Source organism: Heteronotia binoei, chromosome 8 (assembly GCF_032191835.1).
Source record: "Heteronotia binoei isolate CCM8104 ecotype False Entrance Well chromosome 8, APGP_CSIRO_Hbin_v1, whole genome shotgun sequence".
NCBI lineage: Eukaryota > Metazoa > Chordata > Lepidosauria > Squamata > Gekkonidae > Heteronotia > Heteronotia binoei.
In genome coordinates, this window is record NC_083230.1 from 7,592,394 (window position 1) to 7,616,922 (window position 24,529).

Below are 24,529 nucleotides of genomic sequence, written 5' to 3' on the forward strand. Positions count from 1 at the left end.
TCAATGTCTTTGGGCATGATGTACCATCAAAAGAACATTTTGTACCAGTTTTCTTTAAGTGCTTGGGCTTGCTGTGAATTTTATGTACTTTGTCCACAGATTTCCCCACTGTTGAAATGGAATCTCTTTTCCAAAGTTTTGCAACCATTTCACCATACATGTCTTAACTCATTATGTTTCTGAATCATATTACAATAGGAGCTTGTAAATGTGTCCTAAAAGATGCTATTTTGTATTCAATATTATGTTTCAAATTGAGTCAGGTTCCTAAGTGTATTTCCTTCCAAATGTTTAACTTTGTTGAGTCTCAATGAGAGTTGGAGATATGCTAACCATTGTGTCTTTTTCCCCATCTTCCTTAATTACTTGCCAAGATATAATTATTCAATTTTTATCAATCATATCCTGATATCTTATAAAGTCATTCTTTCCCCTTTCAGTTTTATTATAATAGGCACTTAATGGTGACATTAAAGGTGATACTGGAGGGCTAATTCTTGTATTAAGTGACCACCAGTGTTTTTTTTAAAGAAAACTGAGAACGTGGCTGGTATTCCTTGGAACAAGGCATCTGCTGAAAGTGTGGGAGAGACTGCTATTCCCCACCAGGAACCTACTCTGAATTTAAGTCCTTTAAATTCTGCAGCCTTAAGAAAAAACAGAGAAACTCTAAAAGCAGATTTAATTAAACTGATTGGGGATCATCTTCCAGCAACTAAATATGATATCAGCCAATTTGGCTAGTCTGGAAAATTTGCTTAAGAGAAACTTGGAAGGAGGCATGCTTCTTTCAGCAGCGTTAAAACATTCACCTGAAGGAGAGACTGGTTCTCAGCCATTGCAAATGAGAGATGCTAGTGCTGCTCCTTGCCATCCTTCATCTCCAAATGATGGCGTTGTAGACCAGCCTTTCTCTCAGGACTCCCTGATATGGAAAAGTTCTCAGGTGTCCTGGAAATTGCTCAAATTGCGGTAAATGCAGGCTGCTGGGACAGCAGACAAGTGATTTTCTCACTATGCTGTTTATTGAGGTTGGAGGCCGATGAGGTTGATCTGGAACAAATTGAAAGACTTCCTAATCGTCCTTCAATCAGAAGAATGGTTCTTCTATGTTGGCAACCCACTATCCCATGGATGCTGCTAAAAATGAGAGGTTTCTTAGGCACTTTTGGCATTCGTCCAATTAGAGTTTTTCAGGACACAAGAAAGGGCCCTCTCCTCTCAAGCAGCAGTGGCTGTGTTCCATCTGATAGTGGTTCTCAGGAAACTCAGAAACCACAGCATATGGACAAAGATGTTATTTCCTATGGATAGCACTGGGAAATCAACATTATGCTCCAAATCATTCACCAATCTGATTAGGGGGACGAACCTTGCATGAAACATCAAAAAGTGCTGAACCCCTGAAGGACTTAATCGAACTAATGGAAATTTCATCTTTTCCACAATGCCGTAATACCCAAGATAATGCTATCCAACAGCCTGAGACCTCTAACCTTATGAACAACCCCTCTATTATTTTGGATATTTCCTTATGATCTAAGGTTATCCAACAAGCGCTTGACATGCAGCTGCCGCCAAAGGCTTATAAGATCTCAGAAGGAGGAGCTCTTATTGATCTAACTTCATCAAATTTGGAAGACATGACTCCTGAGCCAACTGAGCAGGAAACTCAAGAAATCTCGAGAGCAGTCCCCCAAGCATGATGGTATAAATCTAAAGGGACTCAGAAAGAGACTGCCCTTGAACTTCTATCCTGGAATGTGGCTGGATGGACACAATGCATCTCTCAGTACTCAGATATTCCTTTTCTTTGTCGGAACTCCAATATTATTCTTGTACAAGAGACTTGGTCGGATGGTGATTTAGTTTTAGAAGGTTTTAATTCTTTTAGAAGAAGAAGAATTGCAGATTTTTACCCCGCCCTTCTCTCTGAATCAAAGACTCAGAGCGGCTTACAATCTCCTGTATCTTCTCCCCCCACAACAGTCACCCTGTGAGGTGGGTGGGGCTGAGAGGGCTCTCACAGCAGCTGCCCTTTCAAGGACAACTCTGCCAGAGCTCTGGCTGACCCAAGGCCATGCCAGCAGGTGCAAGTGGAGGAGTGGGGAATCAAACCCGGTTCTCCCAGATAAGAGTCCACACACTTAACCACTACACCAAACTGGCTCTCAATGCAGTACCAGGGCATGGGCCAGGGTGCTTGAAAGGGGTGTTAGGTATTTTAATATGACCTCCTTAAAAGTAAAATGTATAGCAAAACCTTCCTTGGGGCAATTGGCAATGGCTGCGAATCTATCTTGGGGAAGGAAAAACTTGATGATTATAAACAGTTATCTACCCCCTCTAAGTAAAAAATCTGAGATAGAGGAAGATTGGATGTCCCTAAAAAGCTATGTCAGGGCCCTGAAACTGGAGCGCCCTGAGGCCATGTTACTTCTAGGTGGTGATTTGAATGCCCATTTGGGCCTAGATGATGCTTTTTTGACAGCTACATTTAAGTTGCAGATCAGCACATCAGGGGAATCTTTGGGGTCTCTGAGCCATGACAAAGTATTTAAAGACCAACAAGCAAACTATGTGGGGCTTGTCTTTTAAAATTTGCTTTTAGGTTAGGACTCTGCATTTTAAATGGGTCTACTGACAATGATGCCCCTGGGGAATTTACGTTTATGGCAGATGCCAAAGTAAGTACAATTGACTACATTATGACCTGTTTCTCAGGTTGAGAAATTCCAAGTACTTCCATACCTGGAGGATGATCATTTCCCATTATTTTTGCGGGCCCTCTTATATTCTGAGGACCCTCATTTGACCTCCAGATATTCCATCATGGTTCAACCTACAGAAAGGTCTGGCTGCCGATGGTCCCCCACTCTAGCTCAATGTTTAAAAGAACTTCTGAATTCAGGAAGTCTACTGAACTCCTGTCAAGCACCAGGGTATTCAACGATAGTTCAAGACCCTATAGAAGTGTATGAAAATCTCATACAAAACAAACATCCCTTTCTCTTCCATTCCTCAACAGACAAGCATGTTAAACCTTTTAATTTATCTAAACCATAGTTTAATCAAAAATGCATAGCAGCTAAAAGGGGGTTTATACTGTATGTTACATGTCAAAAAGTAAATTAGGTGGACAGGATCATCACTAGGAAAAACATCTGTCCTTTGTTTAACCCAGACTTGTAAGCAATAGAGCAATTAACAGGCAGCTTTTATTACCTCCTATTGGTTTCCCACGCAAATGCTATCCAGACCATATGCTCTTTCAATTTGTTAATTTCACTATTTTGTCTTTGGATTCCAACTTTGCATTCTTAACCACTGCCCATCAGCTATATGAAGCTCTGCTCCCTGTGCCTCATTCCATTGTCTGAAGAAGAATGCATGCATATGAAAGCTTACATTCTGAATGAAACTATTGGTCTTAAAGGTGCTACTGGACGCCTACTTTGTTCAACATCTACTGAGATATTCAAACAATGGTAACTACATAAATTCTATATTTTGCTAAAAAGAATGGTGATGCTTTATTACTAATAATACAAAATTGTTCAACTGGATCTGCTCATAATACTCTTCAGTTTAAAGACCTCCTAAATTATGTATTGGTACTATCTCATGCAATATTTAACACATGGGAAGTCAGGAACTCCTGGGGATTTACAATATGATTCAGTCACCAAATGCACATCAAGTATCCAGAACACCTAATAATGACTCACACTAGTGATAAAGGCAGCAATAGCTTTCATGGCTGAGAATGCTTAAGAGTACTTTGACTATTCTGATTACCTACTGAATAGGAATAAATAAGTAAGCTGCCTTATTGACAAGTATCAGCCCACAAACCTCAGTATTTCACACATGCAGTTCTTTCATACATATTGTGTGACTCCTGGGGGTCAAAGAAGAACTTAATGGAGACTTACTCTCAAGTAAGCATGCTTAACATTGGGACCCCAGTCAGCCTCTGAGCGCTGACCCATAGGTAGGTGACTATTTCTGCCATGTGTGAAGTGGAAGCAAAGGGAGAAATAGGCAGGTTTGCAAGCTCTTCACCACAGAAGTCACCCAGAGACCTAGAACAGGGGAAGAAAGCACAAGTGCCAAAGACTGGAAGGAGGGATGGAATTAAAGAAGGTGGTGCAGGATTTCCCCTTGTTTTCACAGATCTTGTAGGAGCTGTATTTATCAATTATCAACCTGTCCTTGAAGACAGGGGCATTTCCAGAGGGCCTCAAAGAAGCAGTGGTTGTGTCGCTCTTGAAAAACCCATCTATGGATCCCGTGGATCCAGCCAGTTACCACCCAGTTTCCAATCTGCTGTTTCTGGGCAAGGTGAGAGAGGCAGCAGAACAATTTAAGGACTTCCTGTGGAGGACACATCACTGCTAGATCCGTTCCAGTCTGGCTTCCACCCTGGCTACAGAACAGAGACTGTACTGGTCACCTTAATAGATGATCTCCATAGACAGATGGAATGAGGCGGGTTGGCACTGTTGTTGCTGCTGGATCTCACTGCAGTGTTTGACACAGTTAACTACAATCTGTTGACTCACTGCCTTGCTGACGTGGGAATACGTGGAGTGGCCTGACAATAGCTTTCCTCGTTTCTCCATGGTAACGGACAGAGGGTGGCACAAGTGGAGGATGTGTCCCCTTGTGCCACCCTCCCCTATGTACTCCACTATGTAGAAGAAGAAGAAGATATTGGATTTATATCCCGCCCTCCACTCCGAAGAGTCTCAGAGCGGCTTACAATCTCCTTTACCTTCCTCCCCCACAACAGACACCCTGTGAGGTGGGTGGGGCTGGAGAGGGCTCTCACAGCAGCTGCCCTTTCAAGGACAACCTCTGCCAGAGCTATGGCTGACCCAAGGCCATTCCAGCAGGTGCAAGTGGAGGAGTGGGGAATCAAACCCGGTTCTCCCAGATAAGAGTCCGCACACTTAACCACTACACCAAACTGGCTCTCCTTAGTGTGTGGCACTTAGTGTGTGCCTCAGGCGGCACTCCTCTCCTCAATGTTGTTTAACATCTATATGTGCCCCCTTGCCCAGCTGGCAGAGTTTTGGGTTTAGGTATCATCAGTATGCAGATAACACCCAGTTGTATTTGCTGTTGGGCAACCTGTCAGCCACTGTCCTGCAATCTCTGGCCAAGGGATTGGAGGCCAAGGTGGGCTGGCTAAGAAAAAGCAGACTGAAGCTGAATCCATCAAAGACAGAGGTTCTGTGGCTAGGAGGAGAAGGATTAGAGCTGGAGTATAGATTAACAGCTCTTGATGAGGTGCCCCTAATACCGGCACTATCCATGAAGAGTTTAGAGTGACGCTGGATAACTCCCTTTCAATGGAGGCCCAAATCACACCTATTGTCAAGGTGGTGTTTTTCTATCTTCACCAGGCTTGGCAATTGGCTCCCCTCCAATGCTCCCTCTAAACTGTAGAGCCTTGTGAGCAAAAATTCTACTTTGTGAGCTACCGGCATTAAAGTTGTGAGCGAGCAATTTGGCTGCTGTATAAATTAGTTTGCTGGGGGGCCGTCCATCATGAGCTAAGACAAAAATGTGTAAGCTAGAGGCTAACAACTGTGAGCTAGCTAACTCAGGTTAAAGGAAACACTGTTTCCCTCCCATCTCGCTCTGATCTGTCCACAGTAATCCATGTGACGGTCACCTCCAGGCTAGACTACTGTAACTTGCTCTATGCTGGCCTACCCTTGGGTCTGACCTGGAAGCTCCAATGGGTCCAGAATGTGGCAGCACAAGTCCTGACAGGAACGCCACAGATAGCACATATTCAACCTGAGATGCACATAAGAACATAAGAGAAGCCATGTTGGATCAGGCCAACGGCCCATCAAGTCCAACACTCTGTGTCACACAGTGGCAAAAAAATTTATATACACACATACACTGTGGCTAATAGCCACTGATGGACCTGTGCTCCATATTTTTATCTAAACCCTTCTTGAAGGTGGCTATACTTGTGGCCGCCACCACCTCCTGTGGCAGTGAATTCCACATGTTAATCACCCTTAGGGTGAAGAAGTACTTCCTTTTATCTGTTTTAACCTCTCTGCTCAGCAATTTCATCGAATGCCCATGAGTTCTTGTATTGTGAGAAAGGGAGAAAAGTGCTTCTTTCTCTACTTTCTCCATCCCATGCATTATCTTGTAAACCTCTATCATGTCACCCCGCAGTCGATGTTTCTCCAAGCTAAAGAGTCCCAAGCGTTTCAACCTTTCTTCATAGGGAAAGTGCTCCAGCCCTTTAATCATTCTAGTTGCCCTTCTCTGGACTTTCTCCAATGCTATAATATCCTTTTTGAGGTGCGGCGACCAGAACTGCACACAGTACTCCAAATGAGACCGCACCATCGATTTATACAGGGGCATTATGATACTGGCTGATTTGTTTTCAATTCCCTTCCTAATAATTCCCAGCATGGCGTTGGCCTTTTTTATTGCAAACGCACACTGTCTTGACATTTTCAGTGAGTTATCTACCACGACCCCAAGATCTCTCTCTTGGTCAGTCTCTGCCAGTTCACGCCCCATCAATTTGTATTTGTAGCTGGGATTCTTGGCCCCAATGTGCATTACTTTGCACTTGGCCACATTGAACCGCATCTGCCACGTTGACGCCCACTCACCCAGCCTCAACAGATCCCTTTGGAGTTCCTCACAATCCTCTCTGGTTCTCACCACCCTGAACAATTTAGTGTCATCCGCAAACTTGGCCACTTCACTGCTCACTCCCAACTCTAAATCATTTATGAACAAGTTAAAGAGCATGGGACCCAGTACCGAGCCCTGCGGCACCCCACTGCTTACCGTCCTCCACTGCGAAGACTGCCCATTTATACTCACTCTCTGCTTCCTATTACTCAGCCAGTTTTTGATCCACAAGAGGACCTGTCCTTTTACTCCATGACTCTCAAGTTTTCTAAGGAGCCTTTGATGAGGAACTTTATCAAAAGCTTTCTGGAAGTCAAGGTAAACAACATCTATCGGGTCTCCTTTGTCCACATGTTTGTTCACCCCCTCAAAGAAATGTAACAGGTTAGTGAGGCAAGATCTTCCCTTGCAGAACCCATGCTGAGTCTTCCTCAATAACCCATGTTCATCAATGTGCCTACTCATTCTGTCCTTGATAATGGTTTCTACCAACTTTCCCGGTATCGAAGTCAGACTGACTGGCCTGTAATTTCCCGGGTCTCCTCTGGAACCTTTTTAAAAGATGGACAACTACACTGGCTTCCAGTCAAATACCAAGTCAGATTCAAGGTTTAGGTTATGACCTTTAAGGCCCTGAGTGGTCTGGGACCAACGTATTTATGGGACTGCCTCCTCCACTATGTCCCTTGGGAGAGCACTAACTCTGCTGGTAATAACCTACTGGTGATCCATGGCCCTAAAGAGATCTGGCTGTCCTTGACAAGGGCCAGCACCTTTTTGGTCTTGGCCTTGACCTGGTGGAACCTCTGCCAGATGACATTAGGGCCCTGCAGAATCTTATGCAATTCCATAGGGTCTATAAGGCAAAGATGTTTCAGCAGGCTTTTGAGTAAGGATAGCAATGGTTGCTGAGGTGGCACATCATTTTCCCTGCTCCTCTGAGCTTTCTCCCCATCATACGATGCCCAGCAGTCTGGAACAGAAGAAATTAATTAGGGCGCTATCGGGGGTGGGGTTGTAAGATACCAGATGTTTCAACATGATTTATTTTATTGATTGAAAATTTATGTATCTTTTATTGATGCACATTGCCCAGAGCCCAGCATTAGCCAGGATGGGGTGATTAATTAGCCAAATAAATGATTAACAACAACGACAACAACTAACCTTGGTGTCAAGGTAAAGAGAGATGCATAATGGTGCAAATGGTGATCAGTGACTCATATTGTACATGTGTGTTTCCTTCTGCCACTAGTACCAAGCAATCATTTATTAGGTTAAAAAGCTCATAAACCATACACCTATAAAATTTATGAGTTTAAAATTACAGTAAAACGAAAATTTGCCACATCTACTATACAAACATGGCAGAAGCTTGTAGGTTCAGAAAAGGGTGAAAATTTTGATAACAATTTCATCAGAATTTTTTCTTTTCCCGTTTTAAATTTAGGGCAATGAAAAAAGATATGTGCAAGAGAATCTACAGTCTTTAGTGGGCAGCCACAGAAACACTGAGTTGCAGAGATACCCGGATACGGCCTTTCATCTGCACAGTCGGAAGTGCATTACAATACTAGTCAGCACATATAGAATAGTTGTTCAAATTTTGCTGAAAATAGGATCCCTAGATGAATTGGTGAGTACGTCTGCTTAGTATCAGTTAAGAGTGTTTTCCAGTCTTGATCTGTAAGTTTCTGGGTAAGTGCCATTCTGTTTTTCGGTGTTAATTTCACGGTTGCTCATAAGCTTAATTGCTTTAATTTGGTGTCCAATTCATCTTCCCAGTTCTGTCAGTAGTGCTCCTTTACTAGTAAAGTAATGAAGGTCGGGAGATTATTAGCTGTTAACAGTCTATATTTATAGTTGATGACATTTTTCCAAATAAACATTGAGATCTTCGGTAAACCCAGTTCTAGGCGAATCACAGCAGAAGCTAGAGATGGTGGCAAGTGCAGGATTTTCCAGAAAAAAGTTTGTTGAATTCTTTCAAGTTGATTTATTAGTCTGGTGAACCAAATCTGTGCACCATAGTGGATACATGGAAGGATTGTGGTTCAATATGCTTTCAGCAGGGCTGGAATGTATTGAGCTCCTTTCATAGAGAAAAACTTTTAAAGAGCTAACCAAGCTAAATCAATTTTTTGTTTGTTGGTTTATATGCACTGTCCATTTCAGATCTGATTGGAGTACTATTCCCAAATATTTGAATTCATTTACTTGTTGAAAGATGTACAAACTCATAATGAATCTCTACTCCAGAAATGTGGCTTATGTTAAACTGGACAATGAAGGTGGTATCAAGCCCAATACCAATCTGCAGAGGAGTACAGCAAAGTTGTGTTCTTGCCCCACACCTTTTAAACCTATACTTAAATGATTTTGTTCCTAAGCTACAGAATGTATGAATGCACGTACCTTACATAGGAGTCCATCCAATACCAGCCTTGCTATATGCTGATGTTCTAGTCCTGACATCAAGAACACCAATTGGCCTAAAGCGTGCAATTAAAACTTTTATAGCTTACTGCAAGAACAAACTCTTAGAAATAAATCAAGATAAATAAAAAATTCTGGTGTTCAACAAAACAAAAACAGGTTGCTTACCTGTAACTGATGATCTTCGAGTGGTCATCTGTGCATTCACACCCCTGGGATCAAGCTCCAGCACCAATCCCCAATCGGTACTTCCAAAGTTCGGGATTTTTCACGCCCCGCCCTCCGTGGGCATGCGCAATAGTCCCAATGCACATGCTCACGGAGCAGGCATGGAGATCCTGCCAGTTCCTTCAACCACCGCCAGTCCAAGGCATGATCGACAGCAGAGGGGAAGGAGGGCGGGTGGTGTGAATGCACAGATGACCACTCAAAGATCATCAGTTACAGGTAAGCAACCTGTTTATCTTCTTCATGGTCTCTGTGATTCACACCCCTGAGAGATTAGCAAGCAAGGCTTACCTGGCAGTGGTAGCTAACGGTCAAGCAGAAAGAGCCGATTGCAGAACCAGATTACCAAGCCGAGCCTTATGTTGCCTCCTGATGTCCAAGGCATAATGCCTCACGAAGACATGTGGCGATGCCCACGTTGCAGCTGCACAAACATCCACTAAAGAGGAACCCTTGAGGAATGCTGTGGACATAGTCATAGCCTTGGAGGAATGAGCTTGAACGGGACCCAGGAGAGGTTGCTTAGCCAGTAAATAGCAGAGTTTTATTGTCTCTGAAATCCATTTAGAAAGCCGTTGAGGGATTTCCGGGGTTTGGCATTTCAAGATCGGTGGGGGTCCGTGGAGCTCGCTCTTGTCGGCCCCCCCGAATCGGGCGGTTGGAGGGATGCCACGGCTGTGGTGTCTCCAGGGAGACTTTGGAGGAGTCTTCTGACAGCAAAGTGCTAGACAGAAGGAAGAGAAACTGCGGCAGCTGATCTCTGTTCCGTCTGTTTGCCTTGAAGGTCTACCGTTGCGGCAGCCATGATGGCAGAAAGAAATGAATACCCGACTGCTTTTTCTTTTCTAACATGCTTTTACTACAGCATACTTCTACCTTAAACATTGAAATGTTATCCTGCAAATAAGTCTTTCTCTTTACTACAACCAACTAATGGATCTTTTGTTATAACGCCAACTGGGATTGGTTAAAAAGAAAAGGAGAAAGGGAGGAGATCCCCCCTCCCTTTTTCCTCCGAGGGCGGCTTCCAAAAGACAATGAACAAATCTAGCAACCATTAAGAATGCAAAAGGGACTGAGTAAGAAATTCAAACAGATTTGGCTTACAATTAAATAAGCTATAATGAGAATATTATCTTACCTTAATACAGTCTGAATAAAAGTCTGACATATTTTCAAGAGGAATACCTTTGATATCTGATTTGTATGGAATTGATTACAACTGGCCTATAAGAGAAAAGCACAGAGCTGGAGGCGAATTAGAAAGGTAGATTACTTGGGACTTGGAACTGGTTTTTAACTTTGTTTTTAACTTTGTTTTTTGGTCTGAGCTAAACTGCAGAGAAGATGGAGTCTAAATCTGAAACGTGTGATAAAAAAGACATTATGGTTGATATATGTTCCTTAAAGCAGGAAATCAGACAATTGCCAGAGTTAATACAGGATAAAGTGGAGATTTTTATTTTAAAACACAGCGAAACAGAAAATATACATGAGCGGAGCAACGACGGGATCCCAGTGTTGTCTACGAAGATGGGAGAAGTTGGAAACGACTCAGAGGGAAAGAAGCTGAAAGAAATAAAAAAAAAAGACCGTGCATAGCTACAAAAAAAAGATGGAAATTAAGCATGATTAAAATCTTTGCAGGAGGAAATGAGGTCTGGAGACTCCATCGGCTTTAATAAAATGGAGAAATCAGCTTTAATAAAATCAAAGGGAGAAAAGGCAGACTACTTTAAGAAATGCAAATTTTGGAAAGCTTTCAGAAAGAAGGGATTATAAACTGTTGCTCTTTCGTGTAACCGGTTAACATGGAATTAACTGGAGAATTAACTGGAGAGCCAGTTTGGTGTAGTGGTTAAGTGCGCGGACTCTTATCTGGGAGAACCGGGTTTGATTCCCCACTCCTCCACTTGCACCTGCTGGAATGGCCTTGGGTCAGCCATAGCTCTGGCAGAAGTTGTCCTTGAAAGGACAGCTGCTGTGAGAGCCCTCTCAGCCCCACCCACCTCACAGGGTGTCTGTTGTGGGGGAGGAAGGTCAAGGAGATTGTGAGCCGCTCTGAGACTCTTCGGAATGGAGGGCGGGATATAAATCCAATATCTTCATCTACCTCACAGGGTGTCTGTTGTGGGGGAGGAAGGTCAAGGAGATTGTGAGCCGCTCTGAGACTCTTCGGAGTGAGGACGGGATATAAATCCAATATCTTCTTCTTCTTCTTCTTCTTCTTTTTCTTCTTCATGGAATTAATAAAAGGGACTTGCCATGTGACTTTAAGCGGCTTGAAAGGGACAATTGAGACCTATTGAGATGTATGGCTTTGAAATGGCAATGAGACCTTTAGAATTTAAATGTGTTCTCTCTATTTGTTTTTGGTGCTACAGATTACGCTATATGTTCCCAAAGCTAAACAAAGTAATTAACAGAGGAAAAGTTATGCAGGTGTATGATTTTTACTAGGGTTAAAAATAAATACCAGTGAGAGAGGAGGCAGTTTTTATTTAGGGATTTTCTCCCTTTTATTCTACAAAGGCAAATAGAGCAATTTAACAGAGAGCAAATTATAGAGAATATATGACTTCTTATTTAGAAATATATATGCAACAATAAGTATGCGAAATGATGCTGCCATTGCATACAAAACTGGTGACCCTTTTTTTCTCTCTTTCCAATTTTTAAAAGATTATGGAAATGGAAGATATAGTCTCCAAAACCTAATGAAACTAAATACTCAGATACTTAACTTAGATAAGCAACTAACTCGGGTCAAATTATAAGAGTAGATATCACAGGTATTTGAATATTTGAAAGATCTGCTTCTGGTTATTCTCATATTGGTTTTTTGTTTTCTTTTAACAACAGATTTTGTTGATATTGAAATAGATAAACTATTCTATGCTAAGTTTTATTCTGGCTTTTTGTTATTCTTATCTTTCCTCTCTTATTTTTGAAATAATTAAGGAAGTATTAAGGTCAAAAGACTATGGCCATCTTCCCTGCTTATGATTACTGCTGTTGGTGCAAAGTTAGCACTTATTAATAAGGAGGTAAAAAACTTACAGAGGGTTTTATTTAGTGGCTGACTTGTTTTGCTTTTCTCACTGTTGGTATTAAAATGAATAGTTTAGATTTATATCATAAGTAATAAACAGTTAAAATATATAACAAAATAATAAGACTGGAGGATGTCACGGTTGTTTTAAAATTTAAAACTTACAGGTAGGAAAATTATACATGAAGTTTGAAAGATAGAAATTTAATAGTTATTTACTGCTTCTCTTTTTCTTTGTTGGTTATTGTTTCTTTGTCTTATGCTCACCCCAACTACCCTTTTTTTTTTCTTGCTTCTGTATCCCTGCACTATTTCCCCCCTCTTTATACTGAAATTCAATAAAAATTTAAAACATAGAAAGCCGCTGGGCAGAGACCTTAAGTCCCAGTGTCAGAGGCGCATAACAGACGAACAGATTCGGGTCCTTCCTGTAAGCCTTTGTGTGATGCAGAAAGAACAACAATGCCTGTTTGACATCCAACGCATGAAGACGCAGTTCCTCATCCGAAGAAGACCTCGCAATTTCTCCCTCGGAGGACCTGAAATCGTACGGAGAGCTAATGAAACGGATGGCTCAAGCTCTTTTATTACCAATAGTACAACCCCAACCAATCATTGATGACACGGTGTTTGACATCATGTAGAAGGACACCTCTACAGCTGTGGCTCTTCCAGTCACCAAAGTAGTTCTACAAGCAGTTAAAGAGCCCTTCCTCCACCCCTATCTCTTCTAGGAGAATGGACCACATGTATCGTGTCCAGGAGCAAGGTGCGGAATTCCTGGTCAATCACCCATGTCCCAATTCAGTTGTAGTGTCCTCATCCAAAGCAAAGAAGACACACTCTACTCCGCCAGATAAAGAGGGCAAGAGAATTGACAACTTCGGCAGTCCTAGGATCTGGAGAGGAAACTGTGCGATGTTGATCCAACTGACCCTCGCCCTCTGATTCAGATGCTGAATGTGAAGATGGGTCACTGACTGCTCAGGTAAGTGTGGAGCATCAGGGATGGGGTCCAGGGATGGGGTTCCACTGGCTCTGAGGCTTGGAGCGCTGCTTCTTAACTGACTTCGGCACCAACGTTGGGTTCGATAATTCAGGCAGATTCGGTGGCAAGCAGTAGGACATCTGGGAGCAATGCGATGCTTCCGACCATTGGTCCCAGTCCACTGGGCAAGGAGGATACCATGGGTATGGCGCATGGTACGGGAAGCCTCCGAGTGGGTAAGACCATTGGCGGGAGTCTTAGTTAGGTGGTGGGAGCGGGTGATGAAACACATCCGAAGGCTCTAGACCTTTGTCCGATGGTGGGAGCGGTTGGCAACTCAGGCTCCTTTGGTAGCAGGGCATCGCGTCCTGATGCCGAGCTCGAATTGCTGCTGCCCTGCGAGGCTGGCCGGGAAGGAGGTGACTTTTGAGTTAGATTGATCTCCGGATGAGAGCCGGAGAGGGAGATTGGTCGTGCATCATCCGGGCCCGAGGGGCTATGTGGTTGAACTGGGGAAGCTTAGGCGGTATGTCTGGAATGATCGTCTGGTCCGACTTCCTCTTAGATGGCAGGGAGGGGGTACGCCTCTCCTGATGTCTACGCTTCTCCTTCCGATCTTTCTTGAGCTCCTGATGACCATCCTTCTCCCCTTTAGCTCTTTTAGCAGCGGTAGAGGGTTTGGAGCAAGATACCAAGCCCGCACGTTTAGAGGGGCGGTCAGTATGAGTCAGTTGACTCATCATAGGAGTCGATGCCAACATCAATGTCGATGGCATTGAAGCGGTACCAGTTGCCGTTGATGTTGTAGCTGCCATTTGTGGAGAGAGGACCGACTTCAAGAGGGCCGCCGAGAGCCTGGATGCCCTGTTCTTTTTAGTCTGTTTTGAGAATTTAGAGCACTGGTGGCAGGAGTCAACATGATGTCCCTCCCCAAGGCACAATAGGCAAAGCGAGTGTCCATCGGGGGGGGGGGGGTTGCTTCTGCAGTTGAGGCAGTGCTTAAAGAACCCCCAGCGCCTGTCCATAGGCTTCCAAAAACGTAACAACGAAAAGGAGGGGGGAAGACCCCAAAGGGCAACAGTATCTAACAATAACTTTTTTTTTTTGTAGAAACACGAACGAAGAAACGAAGAACGAAGAATCGGAGAAACAAGAAAGGTAAGTGCCAAACAGATGCACAACGTGCGACTGATCAACGCGGCAGTCAAAAAGGAACTGGTGGGATCTCCGCACCCACTCTATGAGCATGCGCATTGGGGCTATTGCGCATGCTTACAGAGGGCAGGGCACGAAAAATTCCGGACTTTGGAAATATCAATTGGGGATTGGCACTGGAGCTTCATCCCAGGGGTGTGAGGCACAGAGACCACGAAGAAGATCAAATAGATCATGCCATTGGTACCAAAAATAATCCCCTACCCTTTTCCTATGCTGGTCTTATATGGACTTTTGTTTTTTAAAAAAGTCTCCTTCTAGCATGATCATGTTGTAAAGAGCATATATATGTATTTTTTTCTTTCTAGGCAAATAAAGTCTTAAGAGTTTTAATAAAGACGTGTGTGTAATATTTGTTCATGTCTTGAGTCTCTCAAACACCTGACATTTATTCTATGTAGCTCTTATGTTAAGCAAATTTGGCCACCCCTGGTCTACCTTGATTGGCAGCAGCTCTCTTAAGGTCTCAGGCACAGTAAGGATTTCACAACTTCTGCCACCTGAGATCCTTTAATGACAGATGCTGGAGACTAAAAATTAAACATGCAAAGCATTTCACTTGTCACTGAGTCATAGCCTCTCCTGAATATGTCGCTCAGCAACACATCTATTAAGTGTGCTCTGTCAAATAATACAGAATCCAAGTATCACCAAGAACACTAAAATGGCATAAAACAGTCAACAGTCCATATTTGCAAAACTCTAGTTATGAAGATACAAGGCAAATACTACTATTATTTTCAGGTAACATTCCTTCAGGTGATATAACGGGCTAGTGAGCCATGCACACCACTATTGAAAACTGCGCATAACGCTTTCTACTTCCATATCTATCACCAATTACTTCATTTGTAAGATGTTGATTATAAAGATCAATAGAGTGACGTAAGAATACAAGCTGAACTTCCATGAACAGGATCAGGTGAACAAGAGCAAGATTTTCAGAAGGGCTATCAATGAAGCTCACTATCAACAAACGAATGCTGTAATGCATGGTGCAAAAAGCCACCTCATCCAGCAGGCCCAGATAGAAAAAAGCACTGTATGGCAGGCATTGAACCCAGAGAACTGCTGGACTGTGTATTCCTCCTTTTTGGCTACACCCATTTCCTGATCTCCAACACTTTTGTTCGTATTTTTTTAGTTATTTAGCTAATAAATTATTTCTGCTGCTGAAACTGCTTTACTGCTTGTCTTGAGGATTCCTTCAAGTCCTGGTTAGCCTCTTGCTGACTTTACTTTTGGGCTGATCTTTCTTTGGTACAGAAGATATCCTTTGAACACCCTATTGTGCAAGTGGGAAATTAAACTGTCATGTATTCTATGTAATGAAGTGAGTTATGAAGATATCTGTAAAACACTATCCCTCCCTCTACTTTCTGGTCCACTTAAGAACATAAGAGAAGCCATGTTGGATCAGGCCAATGGCCCATCCAGTCCAACACTCTGTGTCACACAGTGGCCAAAAAACCCCAAGTGCCATCAAGAGGTCTACCAGTGGGGCTAGAAGCCCTGCCACTGTGCCACCTCCCCCCCACCTCCAAGCACAAGAATACAGAGCATCACTGCCCCAGAGAGAGAATTCCAACAAGAAACTGTGGCTAACAGCCACTGATGGACCTCTGCTCCAAATGTTTATCCATTCCCCTCTTGAAGCTGTCAATGCTTGTAGCCACCACCACCTCCTATGGCAGTGAATTCCACATGTTAATCACCCTTTGGGTGAAGAAATACTTCCTTTTATCCATTCTAATCTGACTGTTCAGCAATTTCATTGAATACCCATGAGTTCTCGTATTGTGAGAATTTAACAAAGCACATCATGTTCAAGAGTGCTCCTGAATGACTAACAAACTCTGGAGGTAAAATCCTCCTAAATCAAATGACAGCAGACTGCTCTGTTGGCCATTCTGCAAAATTCTACTCATCCAAAGCACATTGTGGAAATGTTTGGGTGATTACCAAGCAATCATTATACCAGCAGCATCTCTTATTCCCAATGAAATTGCCTCCCCACCCAAAAAATCAAAGCCTCCACAAAGTTTAATGCTAACCAACAGAAACCAAAATGTCCAGAGGCATAGGGGGGAAAGGAAAGAACTAAGATTATCTGGATTCTTTGCTGAAGTGCAGATTAGAAGAAATGTTTGGGATTACGGAGATTTGGGAGTTCAGAAATATGGTGCTCATTCATCTGTGTCAGGGTCAATTACAGGGACATCAGTAGACAAATGTCTCAAGCAAGAGACAAACAAAGAGGCTCAACAGATGAGTTTAAGGCAAAGTAGCTGTTTTGGGGGGATTTTTTAAACTGGAACAATTTCAAAAGCCATTTCTGACCTTGCAATTTTGCTTTCTTTTGTTACTTTGCCATGAACTGGAATTATTTTTAGAACCATCCAATATGAGGTATCGGGGTACAGCTAAGGCTACACCATGCCAGAAAAGGCACAGCTGTCAAACACTGTGTCTGCAAAATGAGCTCCTCTGTGCCCAGAATATTGAGAACTGGGTTCTGCAGGGGTGGTGGAAATACAAAATTGTATTTGTTCCCATTCAATGATAACCCAATAAAAAAAGAAACTGAACTACAATTTATACTTTCGGTGCCATGAAAAAATCATAAATCTTTTTATTAATTCCAGAAATGTTTATTGTGTTTCACTGCTTGATACTTCACTCAAGGATGTTTTTTTTTCTACTTGGATTATTACATAGTTTAGCAAACACTCTGCTGATTCCACATGTCTCTTACCACTATTGAAGGCCCCAATATCATCAGCTGAGCACTTCTGAGCAATGCTCACTGTCTCCTTTCCTACACCACTTTCTGTCCCAGAAATAATGGTGGCTCAGTATGGTGCCAATATCTATATACACAGGCATAGTTTCCTGATACATCAGGATGGAAATGAGACACTAAAGAAACACACAGCCTTCCTAAGAATGCCCCTTCTTGTAGTGAAATGGCAACAAACCACAAACAGCCGATCAGATATTGCTTTATTTGTATAAGGGGACATACAACACAGCAAAACCTTGTCTAGAGAAGGAAACAATGCTCAAATTTGCAGCAAGGCACATCATGCACACACAATACATTCACAATCAAAATGTTATGGGAAATGGTTTGTATTGCAAACAAAACCTATTGTATGATAGGTCCTCAGATTGCAGACAGGCCAACAACTTATACAACGAACATATGAAGCTGCCTTATACTGAATCAGACCCTTGGTCCATCAAAGTCAGTATTGTCTACTCAGACTGGCAGCGGCTCTCCAGGGTCTCAAGCTGAGGTTTTTCACACCTATTTGCCTGGACCCTTTTTAGTTGGAAATGCCAAGGACTGAACCTGGGACCTTCTGCTCACCAAGCAGATACTCTACCACTGAGCCACCGTCCCTCCCCTGAAATAACGATATCCAGTTGGACTTGTTCCTTTTACGCTTTGAACAGCAATTCTCCCATGTCATATTGCAAAATGCTTGGAATCCCTTTCAGCATCAAAATTCACTTGTTATATGATCAGAGAGCTGCTGGTTGAGAACCACAAGCTTAAAACAAAGGCAATTCAAGGCATTTTGCTGCTTCTCCTGTACTGTCCTGCTGAGCACAAAGTGAGCTGCAGAAACAGCCACCTGGCCCTCAAACCTGGCAGCAGAGGGTGTACACTTGGTACATTTGCTTCACCTGGGCATTAAACTAGCCTTGGCTCAAAATCGCACACATGGTATGAAGATAGTCACACAGTTCTTGGTGTCCCCAAATATTTAACGTTACTAAGAGTAACTCACTTCTAAAGATGTCTTTAAAAAGGTTAAATAAATTTTAACATCTACAAAAACAAATGTTCCTACTACCACCATGCTATCTATTCTATGTCTCATTTTACAATGCAGATAGATCTACCAGGTTCAGCAATTTCTAGATTAATAGCAATGACCACAAAGAGTACTCAAGGCACTTTTACATTGTTTAAGTCCACAGACTGCTTTCTAAAGAATTTTTTTCCCAACCAAATATTAAGTAAAAGCAAAACACTTACTTTTTGGCAAATCTCCAGTACTAGATGCTGAAACTGTCCTGCTTCTATCATGGGATGGAGTAGTTTCTTCTCTTCCAGTTCCAGTTGACTCTTCAGAAACAGCTGAACCACAAGCCACAGAATCTAAAACTCCAGAAAACACTGAAGCTGAGAATTCAGAAAATTGGGACTCTGGGATTTTATGATGTCCATTCGGCAATTCACCATTAAATTGTTCGTAGGAGCTACTATAACTGTAATCACTTTTCACATTTGGTTCATCAAGATTATATTGCTCAGCATTTGGGCATTCTTCCTCTTCTTCATCTTCATCTTCAAGTTGTTCTTCTAGCAAGAAAGGACCATTTATAATGTGGCCATTTGTTTTCGGGGATTCTATCCAAGTGGTATCTGCAGGTTCCAAGTGGAGAAATTCCTGTTCAACATCATCTTTTTCTGCGTTTTCTTTTTCTGTGTCTTCTTTTTCATCCTGATCTTCTGTTTCACCTTAGGGATACATATTAATTTATTTATATATACACACATTGAATTATATTATCACGTATAATATTATGAAATTACTTCAAAGACAAACACTTTTTGAAATGAATATACAACGTTTAATTTGTTTTATTATTAACACTCTTTTCACCAATAAAGGAATAATATAATCTATAGTTATAAATAACTTATATACAAATATAGTTATAAACACAGTTAATCAAAGGACTGTGACTTATGATGACGCACACAGTATCCTTTTCAGCTCTAGGAGGGTGTCAGACTGGTATTGAGTATGGTGTTCTTTATCAGTGGATCCTTCCTCAGCCCCTTTCAATTAAATTCTCTGAACGAATTTTTAAAAGACACAATTTAGTCTGTGTGTAGAAAACACAATGTACATCATAAATGATAATACTGATAGACTTAATATAAAATCTTATGGGCTCTAGATGAGACTAATTTTTTAAATATAACAAATGCTAAGCATGAAAACTTTATAACGGCCCTAATGAGGTTATTTATACCATATTCTGTTTATGTTTCATATTCAAATGTTTTATGCAAGTTGATTCAGTGAGCTGGTTGTTGACTGTGACAATAAATTTTAACTTTGAACTTAGTGAAGGAAATATATGTCTGTGTATATACACACACAAACAGATACTTTCTCATGAAATACTCTCATGTTATTATGTTATTATGCTAATATATCAATGTATTGGCTAAACTATTCTTGTACACTGAATAAGAATTATCTTCAGTATTCATGTTAGTAAAACTGCCCATATATTTTATGTTTTTCCCCATTCCCCTTTTTTCCTTCTGCATCCCTACTGAAAATCCGTAATAAAAATTTAGTATCCAAAAAAAGAAAGAAAACACACTACACTTTTAATCTGAAGCCTCAATGTTTGCTTACAACTTTTATGAGGATCACTGAACAAACACAAATTCAGTCCACAAAAGAGCCATCATTGGCTTGTGTTTAACATTAGAATGTGTGCTAAAACAGGGGTCTGATTTGCTATGAGGGCCGAATTTGACATAAATGAGACCTTGTCAGGCCGGGCCATATGTCATCAAATGAATTCCTTGGTAGTGGACATATAAACTTTATAAAGTGCACAAACACGAAGATTTTTTTTACTTAAAATAAAACATGCTTAAAACATTAGCACACTTGCAATATTTTGTTTTACAGTCTCTGATAAGTGTCACCTTTTGCTATGAATTATTGTATCAAAAACTGCAGACAATGTCTGAGCTGTACTAGTCTTGAATATGCTGTTCAGGTATTGTTCAGATGTGCACATCTGTAAGTTGCAAACCTACTTTTAATGTATTGACATTCATTACAGAGACCTCAATGCTTTGAGCCTAAGACCCAGAGGAAAACATGAAACAGCTGGGCACTTTGAGCTTTTGCTTCATGTGCTGGTCAAGAACATGTGGTGATTGAGGGCTATGTGCTTGTCTACAAAACTATAGTCTTCCTCAGAAAAAATAACTACAACTCCTATGTGACAATGCAAGAACAGAGAGACAGCCTTGTACATACAGTGGTCAGTATCAGCCTACTAACTGGGAAGTCTAAGTTCAAGATCCCCAATCAAAGGAAAATGTGAAAGAAACATCAAGGGAAATTTGCTGGGTAAACTTGGCTTGCTGTTATTGCTCTTTTAAATAATTCACATGGTTTTCTATTGAGAAAGACTGGAGGGCATGAATACAGTGAAAAAGAGGAGGGGAACGCAGTTGCGCCCATAACAAGCCAACAACCCCCCCCCCCCTTGTAGCAAGGCAGAAAGCTCATACTCTCAATAAAATGTTGCTAGTTTTAACAGTGCTTTCTTTGTATCTCTCCCAATTGTGAGGCCTGAACAAAGGAAGCTGTGGCTCTTTCCTTCCATCTCCAGGAGACGAGGAGAAGGAGAGCTTCTGCCACTAGAAGGAGGAAGAGAGCCTTGGCTCCGTAGCTCCGCAGTGTGATGGAGCCTGGCAAACTTAATCAACACAGCACTGCTATGGAGCCAAGCTCCCCTATTGGCTGAGGCTTCTCCTCCCTCTGGGAAAGGGGAGGGGGAAGAGGGAAAGAGCCAGGAGAGACTGCTTTGCTGGCTGGCTGATCACAGGGGAGAAACACAAAATGGCGACTGAACAAAGGCAAGGGAGAAGGAAGCAGACAATGGCTACTTGCTGGCAGGCCTGATTGGAGCCCTCGGGGGGCTGGATCTGGCCCGCAGGCCACATGTTTGACACCTCTGTGCTAAAATATATTAATTATCTTGACAAAGTAACAGCTACCATAATGAAATGGAGCAAGAAAGGCTAGAGCAATATCAACTTAACATATATTTAAGACAAATATGATTAGTGAATGGAATATGGACAAGATGCTACAGCATGAGCTATGAAAACAGAAAACAGTAAAATTATAGATGGAATTGAAGATAGCTGTGAAGACCACTAAGGCCTGGACAGATATTAAACTCAACACGATAAAACTAAGATTAAAAATAAATGATCCCTAGATGCAAATTTCTGGCATACTGCCGAATAAGATACCCACCAAGAAGCTGGTTACTGTAATAAAAATGAAGGCTTAGAAGGAAGTCAAATGTTAGAAACTTCACAGAAGCAAACTCAATTTGCATATGACCTACACCTACACAGAAAATAATCGAGTTATGCCAAAGAAAGACCCATGCTACATATTCATGTAAGTTTCCTATATGTACTCTGAAGATGGGAATTTTGGCAACCTTTTGCATTTTTGCTTCAGACTCACAATGTTCATAGAAAAGGTATGCAATATTACTTCTTAAGAAAAGGTAACTGTAAAGATTGCTAGAGAGCCAGTGTGGTGTAGTGGTTAAGTGTACGGACTCTTATCTGGGAGAACTGGGTTTGATTCCCCACTCCTCCACTTGCACCTGCTAGCATGGCCTTGGGTCAGCCAGCGCTCTCTTCTGTGGGAGAACCGGGTATGATTCCCCACTCCTCCACTTGCACCTGCTAGCATGGCCTTGGGTCAGCCATAGCTCTGGCAGAGGTTGTCCTTGAAAGGGCAGCTGCTGTGAGAGTCCTCTCAGCCCCACCCACCTCACAGGGTGTCTGTTGCGGGGGAGGAAGGGAAAGGAGATTGTGAGCCACTCTGAGACTCTTCAGAGTGGAGGGCGGGATATAAATCCAATATCTTCTTCTTCTTCTTAGAAGGCTTATGATGCATGTTGGCTATGTTTCCCAATTTAGTGGGACATCTTTTTCCTGGTGCAGTTGCAGCACTTCAGGTTCCTAACCATGTTAGACTATCACAAATATCCTGTTTGTACAGGCATTCCCTCATTCTCCCTTTTATTTTCAAAGCTTTTAAGACAGCACAGATAACTACTGAGCAGGCCCTGGTCTCAAGGTCCATGTCCATGCTTGGAAGAGTATTGCTGTGGGTAAGGTTAAGAGGGCTGTCTGTGAGCAAGAAAAGGTTTGCCTCCCAATGCCTGTGAGAGGGGACTATCATTGTCCTGCACAGGTTGTAAGTTGTTAATAATGTGCTGAACAAGTTTGAGATGAAAGTTGCATGTGACCAGCAGGTGTGTTCTGTTGTTTTGTTTGGTCTTATCTTGTAGCAAAATAAGCCTTGGTGTCCTTCTGGCTTTGTTGATCAGTTTCCTTATTACATCAGGTGGGTATTGTAATTCCAAGAATGTCTGTGGCAGATCCTGCAGGTGAGAATCTCTGTTTCAGGGATCAGAACAGATGCAGCTGTAGTGTACAGCTTGATTGCAGAAAATGGATCATTTGGTGTGTTCAAAATGGTGACTGGAGGCATGTGAATATGTTTGGTGATCATTAGGTTTCTGGTATAAGGTAGTTTGTATGTTTCCGCGGTGTCTAGAAAGTGTATTTCTTGCATGGACTGGTTCACGGTCAAGTTGATGGTAGGATGGAAACTACTGAAAGCCTGGTGAAATTTCTCCAAATGATGAATAACTCTCATCATGCTAAATCAGGTCTATGGGCTGGCAACCTGGATCAGCAAGGCAAGTCACAGTGAGGTTACAAGAGTTCCAAGCTGCGATGGGAGTAGGACAGATGGATATAGTTAGGTAAGGGGCCAAGTCCAAAGCCACATCAGATTCAGAGTAGGAAGCAGGAACTACCGAGGTAGTCCTTCCACTACAGACAAAGTACAGGAATTAAAGAGCCAAGTCAGAGGCACAGTTTCTATAGTCCCAGCTTAGCTCTAACTGACTCCCTAGGTCACATGCCTGTCCCAGGATGTTCCTAGAGAGGCCACTTGCAAGAGGTCACATGGTTCATAGATCATTCAGCTTGCTTCTGACAATGGTGGCTCAGGGAATAAAGTGCTGGGCATACACAGGATTCTGTATCTGAGAACCCCAGTATCTAATATCTAGAGTTTTGGACTATCTGCTCAAGATCCACAAATCTGCTTATGTTCACTCACAAGAATGCAATGTTCATTTGAACAATCAGCACTTATAAATTACTTCTAAACAATCAGTTAGAAAAGTGGTTCACTGTGTGGCAAGAGGATTGGAACTGCTATATGACACAGAAAGTTAATCTTTTACAGTTGTCAGAACTAGTTTCACGGTTGTTCAGCTTTTAGACAATTTGTTTACTAAGCACACAACATATGAGGTATCTATAGAAAGAGAATCTCTGGATACATTATCTTTTGCACTGAAATAAAACAAAACATACTTACCATCCTCATTCCCAGGTTCTTCATCTGCCACTTCCTCTAATTCAACCATTTTTAATTTGACTTCTGGATGGTATTCATCTTCTTGATCATTGGATGGAACAGTAGAGGTTACATATTCTTCTTTTTTCTTTCTTTCTGCTTCTCGTTCCAATTCCTCTATTTCCTGCAAACGCTTTTCTAGTAGCTCTGCCTGCCTCTTTTGCTTTTTTTTCAGTTTCTTCTTTTTGTTTTTAGATATCTTTCCAACCTAAAAAATTTAACCAAGTTAATGTGTTTTTTTTGCCACTGTGTGACACAGAGTGTTGGAATAGATGGGCCATTGGCCTGATCCAACATGGCTTCTCTTATGTTCTTATGTTCTTAAATTAAAATTCCCTGCAATTACTGAATCTGAAGGTTAAGTTATTTTAAAAAACAGACACCTGTGACCAGAGAATAATGCTCTTCTGTAAAATTCTAAAATCAAGATAATTTAAAGGAAGAAATAGCCCCAATCTATTAATTTACAAAAACAGCTAAAAGGTTCATGGATATATAGGATGATAAACTCCTTATTGCTCGCTATATAAAATCTTTGGAAGTATAATAAACCTAACCTTCAGGCTACCAATTGCTAATTTTAACTTGTTTTACTTATTCATTTGTTTCCCAGCATTTCAG

The 24,529-nt window shown here is 41.8% G+C and overlaps 1 protein-coding gene across 6 annotated transcripts in view; it reads right to left on the reverse strand.

Annotated features, from left to right (window-relative positions):
- Nucleotides 1-24,529, reverse strand: part of SRPK2 (SRSF protein kinase 2) — a 173,818-nt gene that overhangs the window by 40,216 nt on the left and 109,073 nt on the right. For all 6 annotated transcript variants that reach the window (XM_060244710.1, XM_060244709.1, XM_060244707.1 and 3 more), the window contains 2 exons: nt 23,870-24,116; nt 18,655-19,140 (listed from right to left, as the gene is read on the reverse strand). In XM_060244710.1, coding sequence (XP_060100693.1) covers nt 18,655-19,140; nt 23,870-24,116 — 733 coding nt within the window. The remainder of the gene's footprint in view (nt 1-18,654; nt 19,141-23,869; nt 24,117-24,529) is intronic.